The sequence below is a fragment of the Tachypleus tridentatus genome, unplaced genomic scaffold (assembly GCF_004210375.1).
Source record: "Tachypleus tridentatus isolate NWPU-2018 unplaced genomic scaffold, ASM421037v1 Hic_cluster_2, whole genome shotgun sequence".
NCBI classification, from domain to species: domain Eukaryota; kingdom Metazoa; phylum Arthropoda; class Merostomata; order Xiphosura; family Limulidae; genus Tachypleus; species Tachypleus tridentatus.
The window spans coordinates 38,485,896-38,506,997 of record NW_027467782.1 but is presented as its reverse complement, the minus strand read 5'-3'; the positions used below and the strand labels follow the sequence as shown (position 1 = coordinate 38,506,997).

The following is a 21,102-nucleotide window of genomic DNA, read 5'->3' as shown; positions in this document are numbered from 1 at the left end:
AAGAATAATGAGGTGTGCAGACGAGATCTGACATTAATTCTAATTGTTTCTGCAATATACTTTGTAAAGATAACTGCTTGTTTGTCATTGGCATAATGTTCTGTTAAGTTCATACCAAAGTTGTGTTCCTACAGCAACAGAAGCTCTTGAAAATCATTGAATGATTTGGCATTCAAAGCCATATAAAGGGCAGTCCTAAACAGCACAAGCAAACGATCTTTCTTAGTCTGGTTAAGTTTGCTCAATTCTTTCATTATGGGAGTTATATCAGGTGTTTCTTTTGCAGTCTTAGCTTGACAACTTGGACTGTGAGCACTACTGTTTTCATGCTCCTTAACATCACTTGATCTCAGGTTGGAAGATCATGTTATGAAGGTGTTCTTCTGCCTTCCACTACTTTGGTCATATTCCTGACAAATTGAGCAAAACATCAGTCCGGTAGTGTTATTATACTCCAGCCATGGTCAGCCTCTATTCCATTCATCCTGGAAACGACGAGTAGGCTTAGGGCCAATACTAGCAGTAACAGTTTTGCTTTAACACTTGGGCTTGGATCAACAATCTTGGGTTTTTTCACTCGGGGTTCCATAATATTGTATTCTGATTCATTAGTCTTGCTCGTGAAGCCAAACTGAAATAGTTTGTGAGACTTTCCCGTTTTTATACTATCAGATGCCATGGTCAGATTGTCGTGAACGTTTGGTAGTGACGTGACTATCCGGGATGGCACGGATAAGGCGATCTAAAAAGCACATTTTGTGAGCATTCACGACCGTTGTTTAAAATTTGTTTGGTTTTATTCTTACATTAAATCTCAAATTTTCCCACTCATTATAGAATATACTTTTAAGCAAAATCTTTGGGCTGTGCATACACAACTTTTGCCTCACTTAGTTTTGAGGGGAGGATGTATTTGTGTCTGATATGTTAGGAATATGACCACCAGTGACTATGTCCAGTGATAGATGGGAAAGTGCCGGTCAAACTTGATTTTTAAAGGACATGTCCAGCTTTAGATAGAAAATTTTGAACCCTGATATGTGTCTACTTTATCACTTAGAACCTCACATGATAAACTTGTTTCAAGTTGATCATCTCCATAAATATCAAGCACATCTATTAAACTACAAGTTAAATAAAAATAATGATAAAAAGTGTAAACTGAAATCAGTTACTGTTCACACCAACAAAGCTTTTATAACATAGCTGATTTAAACAAGTTATCAGGTTTGGAATGCTCTAAACCTTTGTTTTCTTGGAATTATTGAAGCATTTAAAACAGAACAACTTAGTTAACTAAAGCATTTGTTTTCTGTAAGCAGATTTGTAGAGTTACATCCTTGCCTAGTTGGGAGAGATATTTGACATGTCTAAAAAGTATTGATAATGTCTATACATAATTTACCTCCTTATTAACAAAGTGTGGTAATGTTAGAGTAAAATAACGAATATTGGACTAAAATATGTATCTTGACAGAAAATAGAATCACACTTATCTTATTAAAGTCAAATTTTTTTGAGTGGACTTTCTAAACATTACTAGTTTTGTCAAATAACATAGCATTTTTAAACAGCAAATCTTAACTAGTATCATCTTGAATTACTTCAAGAGCATGTTTATTTAAATCTAACACAACATCCTGATTTACACACGTAAGTAATCACATTTCACTTTGAAACACAATGTAAATCAAAAAGTGTAATCACATTTACAATACAAACCTCTGTTTTCATCTTTTCACAAGCTTTTTCAGTTAACTCACAAATTTTCTTATCAACTGCATTCATTCCTGGAGATTTCCATGAGGAATTTCTGCAAGTATTCTCTTGAAATCTTAATAGAAAAAATATACACTGAAATTTTCTTATTCATAATTACAAGTACATTAACTCCTTTTGTAAAAATCATTTTGTTCTAATGTAAGAACTAATAATGTCATTATATTAATGAATTTAATATTAAGTTTTCCATAAACATCCGTTAAAACGAAAAAACTCACTTGTAGAAAATTATATATGTAAAAACAGCTGGTTTTTTACATATATATAATTCTCCATAAACAATTTTCTTGTGAAATATGTCATTTCTTTAACTTCTAAAATGCTACAGCTCAAAATGTGATGAAAAGACTGCTACTGTTTCTTAAAGAAGTACATTTTCCAGTTCATGAACCTTTTCATTCAACTACGTTAACCCTTAAATATCTAGGTGCACTGACTCAATACACTTCTGCTGTTTTACTCTACTGCAAAAAAAACACCTTATTTGTTGATATTGTTTAACTTGAACTTTGCACACTTTATGTGGTTTCAATAAAGCTAAGTATTTTATTTTTATGTTATACTTTTATAAATTCAGAGCTTTTGAAATTAAAACAAATTATTTAAAATAATTGAAACTCATGCAGATTTTAAATCTCGTTTTCATGTCTTCTTAAATTATTTTATAATTAACCAGAAAGTTTTATTTTATACACATGTAAATGTTTTACCCAATGTCTCTCAACATTTGCCAGAAGAGACAAACATGCATCCTGAGCGATAAAAAAAAAAGCATGGAATAAAATATCCTTTAGCATATTGGTTTTTCATAACTTTCAGTCATCATAAACAATTGAATCAATGGTCAGTTTTACCAGAATTGGACTTGAAAAAGTACATATATAAAAAAAGTTTTTCACTACACCAAAATTACAAGCAAGCCAATTTTGTTTTTTATCAGAAGGATTCATTTAATATCTTTCAAACTATCTTATATTAGTTTATATTTAACACTTATTTTTGGGGATTTTTTCCTCCACTCAGTAAGTTACTTAGGTAGATAAAACTAATGCAACAGTCATACTAGCCTTAAAAAATGAAATTAAAAAAGTATTTTAAAATAGCATTTTCAACAAAACAGTTACCTTTTTAAAAATATCAAAATTGTTCTTTTCCAAAGTAATATTTGTTCATATTAACTAAATTAATATGCAAACAGTACTGTATCAAACAGTGACATATGCCTAATATCTAAGCAAAAAGCACATGTGCATGGTAAATGGAATACTAGATACCTCTTTTTTTTTTTTTCATCTACTGTCATTTGCTGCAACAATACTGTGTACACTTATTTACTTCTAGTATTGTTTTATATATTCTAAAGCATATTTATAACAATATAGGAGATTTTAGTGTTGTACTTACAGTTATGCAGTTACTCAAATGCACTGTAGTCAAAAATCAATGGAAAGAAATACAATAATACATCATATTTACTGAAGTAAAAATTTAATATCTGAGATACTCTTCAAGTATCCTAAATTTAAAATCAAATAACATAAAAATTTGAATACAATCAAATCAGCATGTAAAATTAAAGTTTTGGTATTTATAACTTTATCTTACATTAGGGAAAGTATAAAAATACAAGTAGTTGGTCCATTTGTTTATGGAAAACCTACCGGTGTATTCACTACCATTCCTAATTTCAAGCAGCAACTATTGGAAGCTCTCACCACTAACTCTTGGGCTATTCTTTACCAGTAAACATTGGATTGACCATTACATTGTACGTCCCCAAATATAAAAGCGCAAACATATTTTATGAATGGTTTTAATGCTGTTTCTCACTAACTGTGCTTTAACTGCATGATCAAAACTATAGTCTTTTCAGATAGTATACAACTATTGTGTTTACAAGTAACAAAACTGTTTAACTTCTTCCTGCTAGTTGATGATTTGTTTTTATGATGAATGAGGGTATGATACATGTCAACTTTCTAAAACTTTACTGTGCAACTCTGTAACCAAATTTTCAGTATTTTTCACACAAAAAAGGGACTTCCACATTAATAATGTAGTATTTCACATTAATCAATGTTGACTGTTCAGTCTTAAAGTAACTAAATAAAATTCAAACAATTCAAAACCCAGCCATCTGGTGGGAAGAGAAAAGAGGGTCATACCATCTTCACCTCAATTTCATAAAGAAATCTCCAACACCTCTGATCCATGAACAGACAAATGTGTTTTGTTTTAACACAGTGTGAGAAACTATACAATCAGTCTGGGAATCTGACATCAGGCATCAAAAAGATGCTTGTGTAATGTACATCATATCATATATAATGACAAAATCCACCCCAAGTGCAGGCATACCCTCAAAATAATAAACACTGAAGCATAGCTGATGGGAAAAAACAAACTGTACTGAGCAGCAAGTACTTCCATTAAGACCCACTATACAGGTGGAATAACAAGAGTATAAATGGGAGTTTATGTTGATTAATTCAACTAAAAATCCAAAACCCAGACACTATGAACTGACATTCACATTGGGTATGATGATGGATCCTAATCAAAGAAGTGAGATGCAATTTTGACTGCTTGCTCCCAAGTTACATAGTGGAGAATACCTTGTCATCTACATCAGTAGAAATCCACAGCAGAAAAGGCACAGCAGAGATAGTCAGTTTTTTATTTCTACTTAACTCATGCAGTCCATGAGTAAGTATAGTCTAGAATGGACAAACTTATGAAATAAACCTATCAGAAGGATAAAACCTACAAGCATTCCAATGGAACACTATATTTCTAGAGTGTATGTTTCATAGCCATGAAATTATAATGGTTAAATCATCATGTCCTTACACCGTGGCACATACTAGTGTAGGTTCCAATTACTAAGGAGCTAGATCCATAAAGAAAAATATGGGAAGATTTCCCTGAAAATAAGAGGTATATATACTAAAAAATAACTTAGCCAGTTACAGTCTCAAAAAACAGTGACAGATGGCAACAAGTGGATTATGGTACCCTGACAAGAAAGAAACAGCTACTTAAAGTAATGAATAAGAAATGAACACATGAGAAGTGGTTGACAGATGAAATACCTCCAATGGACAACAGTTTATACGTGTAGGAAAAAGACAAAGTGCATGATCTGAGTGAAACCACGATAAATAAAAGGCCAACTGATTCACAATTCAACAGATCAGGGAGGAAGGAAAAAAACCCATTGGGAAGGAAATTATAAGAGATGGATTCAATGGAAAAACCTTGATGAAGCAACCCAAATCATGTACTGGACTAATAATGTTATCTGGAACCAACTGAGAAGAAATGTGGAAGATGGTAAGAAACAGAAAAGTCGAAAAAAACATACTACATGAGACATGAAATGGAGGGAAATAAGATGATCCAGACAAAAGAAACAACTGAAGCAAACCAGCAGAGAAACCCTGATTCTTGCTGCCCAGGAAATCAATTATAGAGATCTGTACCAAAGTGACATGGATGAATAAATATTTTGGGAAGAAGACTGACTGAAGAAGAAAAACTAACATGAGAAACTGGATGTAATCCTGTCTGAACATAATAACAACCAAGACAGAAGAGAGGATTACTTGGGAATTTATAAAACAAATCCAAAAGTCAAGGCAGAAAAATTAGACCAAATCACATGGTGAAAAACTTAAAAATAGAAAATAAGAATGTGTAATGTGTCATACCCTGACATGCAGAAATTGAAAACCCAAATGTGATAAAAGACCCAAGTGATTGAAGTGAGACTGATCAATTTAGTACTTCAAACAGCATCAATCATACAAGACAAATGGATAAAACCCATAGATATGATAGATAAAGGATGAAAAACTGACAATAAAGTTGACAATATCTCAGAATGAAATAAAAAAAACTGAATACAGCATGAAAGATACCCCATATGGTTATAAATGTACAGAAGGATTCCAAAATATAGATCAGTGACAAAAAAGATCTGACTGAAAATCCCTATCAGCAATTGATAAGAAATAAATAGCAGTGTCCTCCCCAAGAAATTCCAAAAAGGAAAGATGCTACATGTGGAGAGAAACAAAGGAAAATGGGAAACCTGCCAACAACAAGGAGGAAAAGGTATATATAAAAAAAAATCCCTAAATATATGTGAAACACCTAAGAAAAAAGGTAAAAGGTAAACATTACTATGGGAGAGTAGATTGGATAAAACAAAACTGAAAAACTAGACAGGGAAGAAATCTAAAGGGCATAAAACCAAGAAGAAAGTCTCTCTGATGGTAAGCTAAGGCAAAAGGAATTAAATCTTATATATGGTGAAGCTTACAAGTGCTCTGTAACCATAGTACCTAAGGTAACTCAAATCAACTGTTATTTGAGATTTCAAATGAGACAAAAATAATTATAAAATAAACAATGCTAGGAAAATGGAATATACTGAAATGGGTTCAGCTGTCATAAAATGAAGGCAAGTGACAACAGAAGCAATTAGGGTGTACCTCATCCCACAGGGACCCACATAAATGAAATAATGGGTAACATATAAAAGTATGAATTAAACAAAATGAAGGGTAAGAAAATAACAGACATTTGTCAACCATAGACTAATTTTCAGTTTATGAAAATATTAATTTCTACTACAATACTTTACACCTGCTCACTTAATAGCTGGAATCCCATGCTGAAATTGTGAATGGATTGATGCAAAAAGTTACCTAGATGAACAATTTTTGGAAGTTGTCTATAAAGAACCCACAGAGTGTGATAATTAGTGGGTTACTACACTAATTATGTTTCTTTTAGTACTTGCTAATTACAGTATACAACTGATTATTAACACTGCTAGTCATTTCTCCAACTGTTACATCGGTCTTGGTTCTAAAGCATCTGTTTATTTCTGTCATTTCTAAGTCCAGAAACATTTTGGTAAAATTTTTGAGACATGGTCTGAAACTGCCAAAAGAAAGTTAGGTTTCACAGTGAAAGAGGAGACTAGTTATTCAGCTCTGATCACAATATTTTCTGGTTTGCTATTAAGTTTTACAAAAAATGGGTTTGGTTTGCTAATTCCAGATGACCTCAAACAATCATTTTGGTGTTTAGTACTGCTGAAATGCTGTTTGATAACACTGTCACATAGATGAGCAATTGTAGATCAAAAACACAAACTATACATCTTGCATAATTCATACTCTTTGGGGATGATACAATAACACTGAACTTTTTTTTAAACACTTATGCCTGCAGTTTTATTTGCTATAAACATTTCTTTTCTTTGTTGGAATCATTAGGAATGAAACAGAACCACATTTTTCTGCCATTTTCTTCTCAAAAAATCATCAGCACACCCTTGATGCTAACTATTTATGTTCCTTCTTAATAAACTATTTGTAAGACTGAGATGTATAGCTGAAAGAAGTGAATTACTTATCAAAAATTATTAGAATTTAAACTACTACAAAAATTCATACAGGTATAAAATGATAAATAAATCAAAACAATTACATCTAAATCATAAGAATTGGCAGGTCTGAAAGTGGTTAGGATACTTCAGACCATATTTGGAGGTTCAACACCTCTTCAAGAGCAGTGAGCACTGAGCATTTGTCTTTTAGTTAGTGGTAGAAGGAAGGTCCTTACTGTCTTCTATCCCTAAACCTCACACTGGGCACATGTGCACAGAGCAAACCCCAGACCACCTGAAAACATAACATCCAATCAATAGTAGGAAGGAGAAATGCTAATGTGATGAGTAAACTCCAGTCCAAAACTAATGGTGCTAATAACTTTTTTATGGTCCACAGTGGATGAATGATCCCTACCAACCACATATGTTAGGACTTGTGTTGGCCAGTCTTATGCCAATCCAACACCAGACTGACCAGGAACTAACATCTATACAGCAGTAGAATGAGAAAAATCCAAACAAAGGGGTGAACAGAATGCGGTGAATTTATCAATTTTAAATTCAAGTGACAGTGGGAATTTGTCTTTTCTTATAAGGTAGAAAGAGAGTATTCACCATCTAAACCAACAGAACACTACAGCCCTATTCCCGATTAAGTGAAAGCAATCTCACTCGGAAAGAAAAGCTACTTGATTCACTTCCCTAGTGGCTAGAAACTGGTAAATGGCAAAAAACTCCTTCAACTGTATGTGAGGGAACAATTCATTAGAATCTGTAGAAATACAACAGCTTAAAACTATGAAGAGTAGGTCAGTCCCAACATTGCTTTACTCATGATAGTCCATGACTTGATGCAATCTGTTACAGGTTTTGTGACACACTCCACCTAATCAGTAAGAATTACAGACCCGTAAAGTAATGTGGTGCAGATTTAAAGCTAAGTACCCCCAAATAGGTATCACTTGCTACAGAGCAGAAGCAGGTATGTAAAAAGACTACTATAAAGGTAAGAGATAAAAATAGAGTGAGAATTTACCATTTGAAGTCTATGGATGTTATGGAGAATAGCAACAGGTTGCAAGAAATAGCCCAGTGAGGAAAAGATGTTCACATTATGAAGATAATGTATAACCACCATATAAAATAAGTTTCAGATACCAATTTGCATAATCTTCTCTAATGTACAACAGAAGAGAGCAGCCATGAAAAGGGTGACAAGACAGATCTGGTGAGAGAAAACTTGAAAGAAGTGACAAGAATTATTTGTCAATGATGTATAAACCAGATTAATAAGTTGATAAAGCCAACAGGTAAAGGTTACAAACGAGAAACCCTGTATAAAAAAAAAATGAGTTCCAGGAGATAAAAGACAGAAATAGGAGTAATGGAAAGAAGCAGTGTTGGTAACATAACAACAAAGAGTTTGCATGGGGCAAAAAAAATAATCAGGATCAGATTGGGAACAAAGATGCACACAGATGGAAGTAAAATAGGTGTGAAAGTCCTTACCTCTTCATGCATTGTTATTTCAGTAAAACATTATGAGTGGGATAAAGAACATATAAATATCAATAGCAAAGCCAACCAATAACAACTACATGCAAACAGAAGCAAAAAATTAGTCATCAAGAAGAGATGGTGTATCAAATGAGAGGACAAAGGTTAAAATGGAGGAAAGTAAAAGTTATGAAGGTCAATAATGAAATTTCAATCTCATAGGGCAATTAAACAGTAAGGATGAAGGACATGAAAGGAATGAAACAGGAGAAAGTATGGGAGAGAAAACAATGTGGGAGAAATGAGAAAATGAAAAGTATCGGATAATGCTACTCTATAGATTAAATTGTAAAAATGGATGAACCATTGTCCAAGAGCTAAGTAAAAAAGCTAGAAGGGTGTGGAACATTCATTTGGAAAAGTCAGAAGTAGTAACATAAACACAAGATAAACTGATAAACTGGCAAAAAGGAAGGGTGAACAGCACAAGAAAGAAGGAAGGCTACCTGTGAAGAGTGTGGCTTTGGCTGGAGGAAAAATGGTTTATTTGTTTTGTATTTCCCACTTATTTAAATGAGAGCTATCTGTGCTGAGGAACAATGGAGAAATGATTTTGCCAAAGAAGGGATTGGGAAAGAAAAGAGGCATGAATGAAAAGGTTGAAGAGATGAAATCACAACTGTGCTGGCCAGAACAGTGAGTTGAGAAAGACTGACATAGAGGAGTCTGAATAAGAGAGAGAACTCAGAGAAGATGGATAAGCATGCAGGTAAAGACTGAACCCATCTTGACTAAACATATCAAACAGCTGGAGCCAAAAAATCTGGAAATGGAGACCAAAAGATTGGGAGTTTCATATGGAGGTGAGTGGCCCCTTAATAACTGATATAATATGCAAAAAGTTAAACTGTCAGAACAGACCATATTGAAGTGCCACATACATTTATGCATCAGGACATTTTTCAGATTTTACATGTAAATCATATATAACCTCCAGGTAATCATAAAATACTTTACTTTTTCATTTTCACTGTTGTATCTCTATATGGTTTGAGTTGATTTGACTGACCTTGTAACCACTACAAAATTAGGAATTTTTCATTCTAGAAAGACTACAAATTATAACTCAAAACTCCAAATGTTTAGTCTAGATAGCTTAAATCTAATAACATTGTACACTTGTATATATTTATTATTTTTATTATACTGACCTTTACAAAGTGACTTGCTTGGCCATGTTTTTAGTGGACTAGTATTTCATAAAATACAGTCACATTTGAGTGTATTATTACTACTTAGAAACAAGTTCATAAACTAATTTTTCTTAAAACATAGAACAGTAAATAATGAAATACACCAAACAAGTATCTTTTCTAGTTTTGTACTTTGTACTCATTTGCTGTTAATCATAGGTTGCTAAGCCTTATCAAATTTTGCATGTGGAGGATGTGAAACAAAGTAACTTTTCTCAGGTTTTTAATATACATTTTAAGATAACATCAAACTACTATACTGATACAATAAAATTCCACTGTAATTTAGTTTAGTAACTAAGCTGTATTTGAATCTAATAAAATATGAAATCTCCAGCTCTCTAAAGTCTTACCTTATCATTCAAAATCTCCCATGAAAAGATGAATTTTTCACCAATTAGTCAAGAAACCTACTAGAAATAATGCTATTTTAGATTTATTAACATAAAATATGGAAATGATCAAAGGGTGAAAACTGAGGAACATCTGGGTGCTTTATTGGGTTCAATGTTTTGCTGCATATGGAGATAAGGAATAAAGATATTTTAATTATCAATTTAAGAAAAGTACAACAGATTTACTGTTATACATTTATTTTAGTACCTATGCTTGTTTCTCTATAACTTTTGTTTTTGCACAAAACATATATTCTTGACTGTGTATTGTGCAAGTCCCATCTGTTCTTAAAATTGGTAAAATGTTCTTCAGTGTAATAACTGACAATGTACCAGGTGTATATGTATTACTAGTGACTGACAGCATTGTTGCCAAATGAACTTTGGTGTATTTTCTAGAGTCTCCTGTAATTGGTGTATAAAAACCAATGTGCAGAGAAACAAATATTATTATTATTGGACAACTACAGTCAGTGTGCTATAGGCCTCAGGAGCTATAACTGTGATACTTGCCTATTAATTGGAAAACTACAGCATTGAACCAGTAATGTTTATAGATTTAGACCATTACAAATGATTCAACTTCAGTGAATTAATGTTTAGAGGACGATTTTATAGATTCATCTCAGATGTTTTTTTGGCCTGACAGGGATCTTCCAAATAACTGTCCTACTGATAATTCATTGGTGAGTGTCAATAATGGACATAATGGTTCTAGTTCACCTGGTGAAGTTCCATGTGCTAGAAATACATTGATCAATGAGCAAGAAAAGAATCTGCAGACTTTATCACTCTTTAAATATGCACTCCCAAAAAAATGAACTGGAAAAAGTTTCATATTACTTTTTCAAAAATGGTGTGCTAATGCCAGTGTTAGAGGACTGGGCTGTAATTTATCAAATTGCTGTTCCAAAAGTGTATCATTTTGACATAGTGAATGTAGCCCATAAACTCCCCATGGAAGGTTGTTTAGAAGTCAACAATGCACGTGATAAAAATTATGAAACATTTATTTTGGCCAAAAATTAGGCAAGATGTTTCCTGGTTTTGTAAAACTTTTCACACCTGTCTGTGTAATAACTGATTGTGTTATTACAAAAAAGATAACATTTGTGCTCAAGCACTTTCACATGCTATGTAGTTTTATTATCATAAGGTTATTTGTATTAATTGTTTTATATATATATATATTTTATAATTTTTGAAGTTATATAATTTTTTAACAATGCATTGTATTTAATAAATTGTTATCAGTGTGCATGTGTGTGAGTGTATGTATATGTAACATCTTAATTAAAAATTGTCTAATGCCAATCTTAATTCTCTAAAGAGAGGTGTAACAGATTTACTGTTGTACATTTATTTCAGTGCCTACATATGTTTCTGCATAGCTTTTGTGTGTGTATGTGTTTTGTTTTTTTCACAGGATATATATTCTTGACAATGCATTGTGCATATCCCGCCTATTCTCGAAATTTGTAGAAGGTGCCTGAGCATAAGAATCAACAATGTACTAGTTATGTATGTCATACTAGTAACTGACTCTATTGTTGCCAAGTGAACTTTGGTGAATATTCTAGGAGTCTTGAGTGAATGGTATATCAAAGTAGACATGCTGAGAGACAAATATTATTATTATTGGACAGCTACAGCCCATATGACATAGCACTCGAAAGATATAACTGTGATTAACACCTATTAATCAGAAAACTGCAGAACCAGTAATGTTTATAGATTTCAACCATTATAAACCATTGAACTTCAGTGAATTAATTTCAGGTGTTAGTATTTTGTAATTCATATAAGACCAATCAAGCTAGCTAGCTTAAGTGATATGTGACACTATCAACTCAGAATTAATATGCTTGTCGTGGACCTAGATTATCAATAAAATATTCAGTTCTAGACCAATTATAAGAATTAGTATTATCTGTAAGTTCTAAAACTTTTGTAGATAAACAATCCTTTGTAATAAACTATTAATAATACCCATTATTATAAACTGTACTTTTCTTGTTATTGTTTGTATACTAAAACATATTTGTGTTAAAAATGAAAGTTGTGAGTATTAATCTTCCAGGCAAATACCATAAATCTAATACATATTCACATTTAATTAACTTCTGAATTCAAATAAAAATATCTTGTTATTTGATACATTAATATACACAACATAATAAATTGGAAACCTGTCTGAACTAAACAATAATAGATACCTAAGGCAAATTCTGAAGGGGTGAAACAAAAATTATCTTTTGTGAAAGATTTATTTAAAGACACTAATTAGATGTGAAAAATGTTTAAAGACAAATATTTCAATATTCAAGATAAACATATACTTTATAGATCGAAAAGAGTAATTGCAAGTAAAAAAAACCAGGTTGGCTCACAAAGAGTATAAGAGGTAAAATTAAATAAAAGCACCATAAGTTTAAGAAATTTAAACTGACTGGTGCAACAAGAGATTTAGAAGATTACAGAAGATGAAGTTAAAGAAGCAGGAACATCAAAAGGAATTGTGTGAGAAAAGGTTGGCTAAAATGTAAAATTAGCAGTATGAATTTCTTTAAATAAGATAATGGTAAGCAAGTGTTAGGAAGAGGTGATAAAGAAAGGCTCACCATTGATAATTATGAAATGCTAGGTTTTTAAATTTTGCTTTGTCTTTAGTTTTTACTTAACAAGATTTAAGCAGTATTCCACATATTGAAGAGTTGGTAGATGAAAACAAGATGAAACAACATTACTGCATTAATTTACGAGATAGTTAAGAAAAAACTGAGAAGTTTCAAGAATGATAAATATCCTGCACCAGATAGTATTCTTCAAAAGATGGAGGTTACAAAATTAGCTGTGCAAGCCACTTGCTGCAATTTTTATCAGTCCCTGAACAGTGAGTAGGTACCAGAGGACTGGAAATTAGCTAATGTAACTGCTAATTTCAAAGGAGGTGAGAAAAACTGTCCCAGTAATTATGGACCTATTAGTCATATACTGTATTAAAAGATGCTTTGCAAAGTCATTCTGAAAAGCTGACAAATTGATGAGACGGTCAACATGGTTTTACTGAAGGAAAAATCTTGCATTACGAATCTTTGACATTCCTTGAAAAGGTTACTGCCAATGTAAATAAAGGTAAGTGTAGATTTGATATACCTGGATTTTCAGAATACATTTGACAAGGTAATATATAAAAGGCTTGTAAAAAAGTTCTCTCTGTATGTGTGGGGAATAAGTTAGCAAACTGGATAGACGAATGGCTGGACGGAAGAGAAAAAGAAGGTTGTTACCAAGTTCATCCAAAATGTACTAATTTCACAAATGGGGTACCTCAGGGTTCAGTCTTAGAACCTTTATTCTTTTTTATTTAAACAGGCATTGAACTGTTGGAAAGGGTTCTGAGTAGGTGTACTTTAATGACTATGTTGAAGGGGTGAAATCTCTCAAATCAATAAAAGCAATGATATGGCCTTTGATGCATGACCCATCTGAACTGAGTTAAGAATCTAGTTCAAATTGATGTTTATTGTATCAAAATACTAAATCTATAGTTTTGTATGAATTAGGGACTCAAATTACTGATATATATATTACAAAATCAAAACATCATATCTTTTATAATCGTTCAGATATGGTTTATGTACTGAATCATGCATAATGGCCCAATTCACCACTTTCCATTATTGGAAACAATATCTTATATAAGTAAGTATATTATATCTTATATAATATAAGTAAGTAACTAATTTCATTACACAGTTCACTGGTTAGAAAGGAAGGACAAGGCAGTATCTGATGAAAATCCCTAAATATGAGTGGAATGTTTAAGAAAAAGTGTAAGTTAAACATTATCCGTAGGAGAATCGAAAAATAAGACAAAGTTAAAATCTAGGTAGGGGATAAAATGGGTAGGATTAAGAGAGGGTTTTCCCAACACTGGCAACAGAGATCTCAAGGATATAGAATCAAGAAGAAAATTTGCCTGATGGTAAACTAAGGCAAAAAGAACAAATGCCACGGTTGGACAAGGCTTGCAAGTACTCACTTCCAAAAGAGAGACAAAAATGCTCATTGTGAAACAATATCTAGAAAAGGAAGGAAATATTATACTGCAAAAACATGTCTATAAAAAATAATAAAACTGAGGTAAGTCTCACATATTCAGCAGTCAAGGTCTAGAAAGGCAAGCCATGATCAGGTGGAAGAAAATTAACATTCATCTCAATGGGTTTTGCTATAGTAGGAGGAAGGCAAACAATATCTGGAGAAAGTAGGATGTACCCTGACCCTCAGAGCTCCTCACAAACAAAAGTAATAGTAAAACATATAAATTATAAAGAACAACAAAATGAAATAACTGATAAATTGTAAATGTTGAGAAATTGTGTGGTGAAATAAACATATGTATCAGATGTTATGCATTAAAGCAAATAAAATATTTAATTTAATTATTAATTTACCCCTGAGGTAGAAATATAGGTAATTAAAAAATAACAGACTCTTTTTAAGCCAAATTGAACAGTGAAGATGAAATATATCACTAAACTCTAATTTAAAAATACTAACCTGACAATAAGCATGTAGAATACTAGAAGTCTGTGTGGACCCTGGCTACAGGGTTCCACATAAACCAAGTTAATAGGGAAAAGTATACGAGACAAATAATAATGAAAATTAAACAGAAGTTATTTTTTAAAAGTAAGTAATTGTATGTAAACATTAAGATATGTATGAGACACGATATATGAAAAAAAAACAATATTGTTAACCCAATAATTGATATACCAGTAAGATAAATTACACGTAATCCTAAAATAACAAAAACCAATGATAAGCCTAATTGAATGGTATAGAATGCAGGATACAACTAAGCCTAAACCTAAACTAAACTCTCAGTACCAATCTACCAAAACTTATGTTATGGAGCCCAAATAACAACAGATAATGATACTAGCAATAAAAATGTTATAAACTCATAACTATAGATGTTTAATCTGCCCAAAGTTGGCAGACTGTATTTAAAAATGTGCAGACCACCAAACTCAAGTCAAGGCACAACAAATGTCAGCACTCTGGAGAATCAATATAACAATGAAAAAAAGCTGATTATTTTGCAGTAGAATACCACCACTAGAAACCTGTATAAATGTGCTAATAGAAAATATAACTTCTGAAATGGTAACTTAGAATGTGTAATTCATAATTCAAAATGAACACATTACAACCATACTGACAGAAAGAAATACTTTTTTGTAACAAAGTAACAAGTCCATAACTAAATAGAAATATAGAATAATTCCACTTCAAAATAATTCAACAAGTTACAAATATCACTACTGTATAATAAAGAGTAAACCTGTTGAGAGAAATTGATACAAATATGAGAAAAAACAACAATAAACACATGAAACGAGAACAAATTAAAAGTCACAACACAAGAACAACCAACCAAGAAGAAATAATTCAGTGAAAGAGAACAGAGGGAGTTGCACATATCAGGAGCATGTGTGTTGCACTACTATTGGTGGGAAGGTTGTCACATGATAATCTGCATGCAAGACACACTTTACCATTTAACTGTTAGGCATGCTTTTTTTTTACATATAGATAAAAGCACCAAACTATTTATTGATGTGAGAGGAAGTAATGTTTGGTATTGGAAGAATAATCATGAAACAACTCTGGTACATCAAAACTAAGGCAATTTTCAGTTTGTTTTTTATTCTTACCCAAATCCAAGTCTGAATACTAAGCAAACATTTGATAGTATCTGTGTTAAAAATTTCATAATTTTCATTTTTCTCCACTAATTTGAAAATGATAGAATGTGTAAAAAAGAATTTTTGGCATAAACACTGTTATCATAGGTAAAATCATGTTATAAATTTTAATAATTCACAATAAACATTCAATAAAACTTACAAAATTTGATATATTTCTGTATTTATATTAATATTCATTATTTCAATGCCAGAAAGAAATAAAGAGCAAACATCACAACAGAAATTTCTTTCATATATTTTGTGTATTTTTTCATTTTTATACTTAAAAGTAAGACAATAAAGCATTGTAATAGAAATGTTTAAATTTACATAGGGAAATACACTATCAAGATTTTAACAATCACAATTGAATAATAAAGATACACCACATGGCCAAAAGTAGGTGAATACCCATATGTGCTTGTTGAACATTTCATTCCAAAAACATGGGCATTAATATGGAGTTGATACTGCCTTTGCTGCTATAGCAGTCTCCACAGGAAGGGTTTTCCCTAGATTTTGAAAGATGGATGTGGGAATTCACCCTATTCAGTCACAAGAGCATTAGCAAGGTTGGGCAAGAAGGCCTGGCTTGCAGTCAGCATTCCAATTCATCCCAAAGTTGTTCAGCAGGGTTGATGTCATGGCTCTGTGCAAGCCAGTCAATTTCTTCAACATCGACCTCAGCAAACCATGTCTTTATGGACCTTGCTTTGAGCATGGGGGCATTGTAATGTTGGAAAAAAGGGGCCTTCCCCAAACTGTTGCAAAAATTTTGGAAACACACAACTCTAGAATGTCATTGTATGCTGTAGCATTAAGACTTCCTTTCACTGGAACTAAAGAGCCTAGTTTAAACCATGAAAAACAGCCCCAGACCATTATTTCTCCTCCACAAAACTTTATAATTAACACTATGCATTCAGGCGGGCATTGTTTTCCTGGCATCTGCCAAACCCAGATTCGTTCATCAGACTGCCAGATAGTGAAGCAAGATTCATTACTCCAGAAAACGTGTTTCTACTGATCCAGAATCCAATGGTGGTAACTTTACACCACTCCAGCCAATGCTTGGCATTGCTCATGGTGACCTTACGCTTGCATGTGGCTGCTCGACCATGGAAACCCATTTCATGAAGTTCCCAATGAACAGTTCTTGTGCTTGCATTCCTTACACAGGCAGTTTGGAACTCAGTAGATGTTTATGCATTATGCGCTTCACCACTTGGTGGTCCCATTCTGTGAACTTCTATGGCCTACCTCTTCATGACTACAGTGTTTTTTTCTTCTAGACGTTTTCGCTTCACAATAAGAGCACTTACAGTTGACCGGGGCAGCTCTAGCAGGGCAGAAATTTGACAAACTCACTTGTTCAAAAAGTAATATCCTATGACAGTGCCATGTTGAAAGACACTGAGCTCTTCAATACAACCCATTCTACTGCCAATGTTTGTCTATGGAGATTGCATGGCTGCATGCTTGACTTTATGCATCTGTTAGCAACGGGTGTGGCTGAAATAGCCAAACCCACTAATTAGAAGGATGTCCGCATACTTTTGGCCATGTAGTGTGTATAACAAATATAGAAAATCACAACTCACTTCAAAGGTTCTTCTCCTTTAATGTCATCGCTAGCTCTCTTTCTTTTGGTGGATAACCTACTTGTAGATGCTTGATGTTGAACAGGTTTTTCTTGAATTGTGGGATTATGGGCAGACAACTGCTTGAGCTCTTCTCTTTGTATATATAATAATGCAGTCTTGACACACTATATATAAACACACACATATTTAATTACAATAATAATTAAGAATATGTAAATTGAAAGAAAAATAAATCACAGAAACTTAAATTATATTTTTTAGAAAGAACACTGTGCAATATTTGAAATGAAGAAACCCAAGTAACAAAAAAAAATTTGATATTAATGTAACCTTATCTTTAAACCACAGTACATATGCACACAATTAAGCTCAGTCAATTGGAACAACCACATGACCTCTTTGTACCCATTCAAGGTCTTTATAGTTTTAAATACTTCCAATTTTCAATAGTGTACATATTTACAAAATTTTGCACACTTTCAGTTAACATCATAAATAATATTTTTTTGTGAAGTAGTTTTAGTAAAATAAAATAAAGATTTGTCCATGTTTATATTAACCAACCTCATAACCACCAAAACAAAATCAATCTAAACTAACCTTTTCTGATTTTCGAATGACTCTAAATTGTAACACAAAACTACATTCATTTACCCTAAGTAGTTTTAAGGTCCTAACAGTGTACATCTATTTGTAATTAAAATTTATTTTTTTATATGCTCTTTGAATCCTGTCTAACTATTATCTGTGTCACTCAAGGCACATACAGCTCACGTTACAGTAATGAATCACATTAACTACAAGATACTTGCACGTGTGGCTTGTGAAACATTTTATTATATTATTATTATTTTCTTTACATAATCTATTCTTAACTAATCTAAAAAGAGATCCACATTTTTACATTTTGATTAGTTTTAATAATAATAAATAAAGAAGAAACAAGACAAATATGAAATATTGTACTTGTAGATTGTTGAGAACACTATATACTACTGTTTTTACACTAATGGTAGTAATGCATTAAATAATTTTCATTTAATTAAATAACGGACCAAAGAACATATACTGATAATATGTAAAAAGCAGATAATTTCTCCTAACACTCAATTTTTCTACCTTTCTACCTATGCAACAAAAGCTGTTGCAAATCTGTCCAAGCTAGCCATTAAATTTCCCATGAGAAAGAAGGTTGTTCTCTGAGTAAAACTAATGTTTATTTTTTCAGAATACAACATTATACAATACATCATTTGATAGATCAAAACCTTGACTTTCTGTTGGTTATAAATAATATATAAATAAATCTAAGAGAGAATAATCACCAAAACCTGAAAGAAAGGATATGACAGCTTGATGTGGCAGGAATGGGGTCTGATTTTTTATTTATAGCTTTGTAGCCAAACAAAATTGAAGGCTATAAAAATTATGGTTTGTCTGAGCAATGACAATTTTATTCTGAGTAATTTAAGTTTAATTTTGTACTTTTTGAAAGGGTGGTGAATTAAATAGGGAAGACAAGATACCTAAAGTAAATATGTCATGTGTTATACTAAGAGAAATTCAGGAAGTTTTTTTAAAATATGACCTCGTAGAATTAAAAACTTATAAAGATATGAATCATTAGCTAAAATTTTAAGCTTTTCTAAATAATATAACATAAAAGAAAAATAGTTTAATAAAAGTTTAAATGTAAGACACTAAACGATACCTTGGGTGAGAAGATTAGTTAACCAAAGACTTTAAAAATGCTGGTCTTTCATTTTTGATTTGTTTATGAATTTTGTGGAAAACTATCCAAGGGCTTTACACGCATAGCTGTCTCCAATTCTGAAGTATAAGACTAAAAGGAAGGTAGCTAAGGAACAGCCAGTGAGATTTGATAGTTACACTTATTGCACCCACAAGCCCCACAGAACACACATTTGCAGTAATGAAACACAGATAATAAAATCTTAGATTCACAGTTTGAGCACATTAATCACTTGGCTGCACCAAACTAATGGTCCATTATGAAAGATTTTACAAAAGCTCCAGATAAAAGAATAATGTGCAGCAGTATAAAATATGAATGTAAATAACAAAACATGATATGAGTATACACATACTTATCTATTCATTTTCTCAAAGTGTAATAGACATATAAAACTTTGTTAGCTAGTCTAATTTATAATGCAAAAATACACTACAGTTCTACAAAACACCTTTATCCAATACATACATACAAGTTTCATATTTTAAAAACCCTTTCAACTCTACAGTTTATCTTACCTGTGAGTTCACCATTTTTCCACAATGATTTAATAGAACTTCACTCAGAGATTCAATCAACTTCTTGGGAACAGAAAAGTTTCTACTTTTAAGGTAGCTCATCAGGTAAGTAAATGTGTCAACAATTGCAACTCCAAGTTTTTCAGTTGTAAGTTGATACAAACCATACCTATCTAAAATCTGAAAGAATCAACTAGTTCACATACATTTAAAGACTCACAGAAATGGTTAAGTGAAATGAAATGTAAATGATAAACCTTAACTTTAAAACTGTACTAGTGATAAAGTATTTTCTTTTCATAAGCCATTGTGCCAATATCTTATAAAAATAATTCAAAATAAAGAATCTGTAAAGTTTATTTTTCTTTTTTGTCATACTCTTTTCCTTTATATATAAACTCTCAGATCTAAAGTTTGCAATAGTTAATTTATTTGAAACCTACAACTAGCTAGTAGACAAGCAAAAAAAAGTTATAAAATAAAAATTATTTTAGTTTACTTTCTGTAAATGTAAACATTTTATTGCCTGAAAAAGACCAAAATAAAACCTGTGTGTTAGCCCGAAACACACTTTCAAAATTCAAATTTAATTCTGAATTTCTTTATGGTTTGGTATCAAACACTTTCAGAATACTTAGAACTAATTTTACTTTGTTTTGTTCCTACGTTTGATCAGTTTAACAATTATGCAACTAGCTTAAGACATATAGCTACTTTAAAACAAATGTTTTCTTCATGAACACATTGGAAACAAATTATAACAGAAGTTCTTGGAAGGTTTCTGACTTGTTTGAATGAATAACTACATACTATTCTGAATAAAGAAAAATAAACCAGTTCTACTTATAAACAATCTCAAATGTGGGAGGTAAAGAAAAAAATTATTTTTCTAGGTTACACTGAAGGTAGTAATTATCTTCCTTAGTTGGTTGGTTGGTTGATTTGGTGTTTTATGGCACAAAGCAGCTGGGCTATCTGTGCTAAACATCCAGTAAAAGATAAAATTAAAGTAAAATAAAAGAAAATTAAGGTAAAAAAAAAACAAAGTAAAAAAACCATAAACCAATGTTTACATCTAGTCTAAAGCATTAAAACAAAACTACAGTAATACAAGTTGTAGAGGACTTTCTGCAG

General features: G+C 31.9%; 1 protein-coding gene across 4 annotated transcripts in view; it reads right to left on the bottom strand.

Annotated features, from left to right (window-relative positions):
- Positions 1-20,170, bottom strand: part of LOC143242564 (serine/threonine-protein kinase ATR-like) — a 43,553-nt gene extending 23,383 nt beyond the window's left edge. For 2 of the 4 annotated variants that reach the window (XM_076486029.1, XM_076486027.1), the window contains exons 1-3: positions 19,969-20,169; positions 17,695-17,861; positions 1,723-1,834 (exon numbers count right to left, since the gene is read on the bottom strand). In XM_076486029.1, the coding sequence (XP_076342144.1) occupies positions 1,723-1,834; positions 17,695-17,861; positions 19,969-20,070 (381 nt within the window). In that variant the 5' untranslated portion in view covers positions 20,071-20,169. Of the gene's footprint in view, positions 1-1,722; positions 1,835-17,694; positions 17,862-19,968 lie in introns of all 4 variants that reach the window. The other 2 variants (XR_013022929.1, XM_076486028.1) reach the window with 2 other exon arrangements.
- Positions 20,171-21,102: the final 932 nt, after the last annotated feature.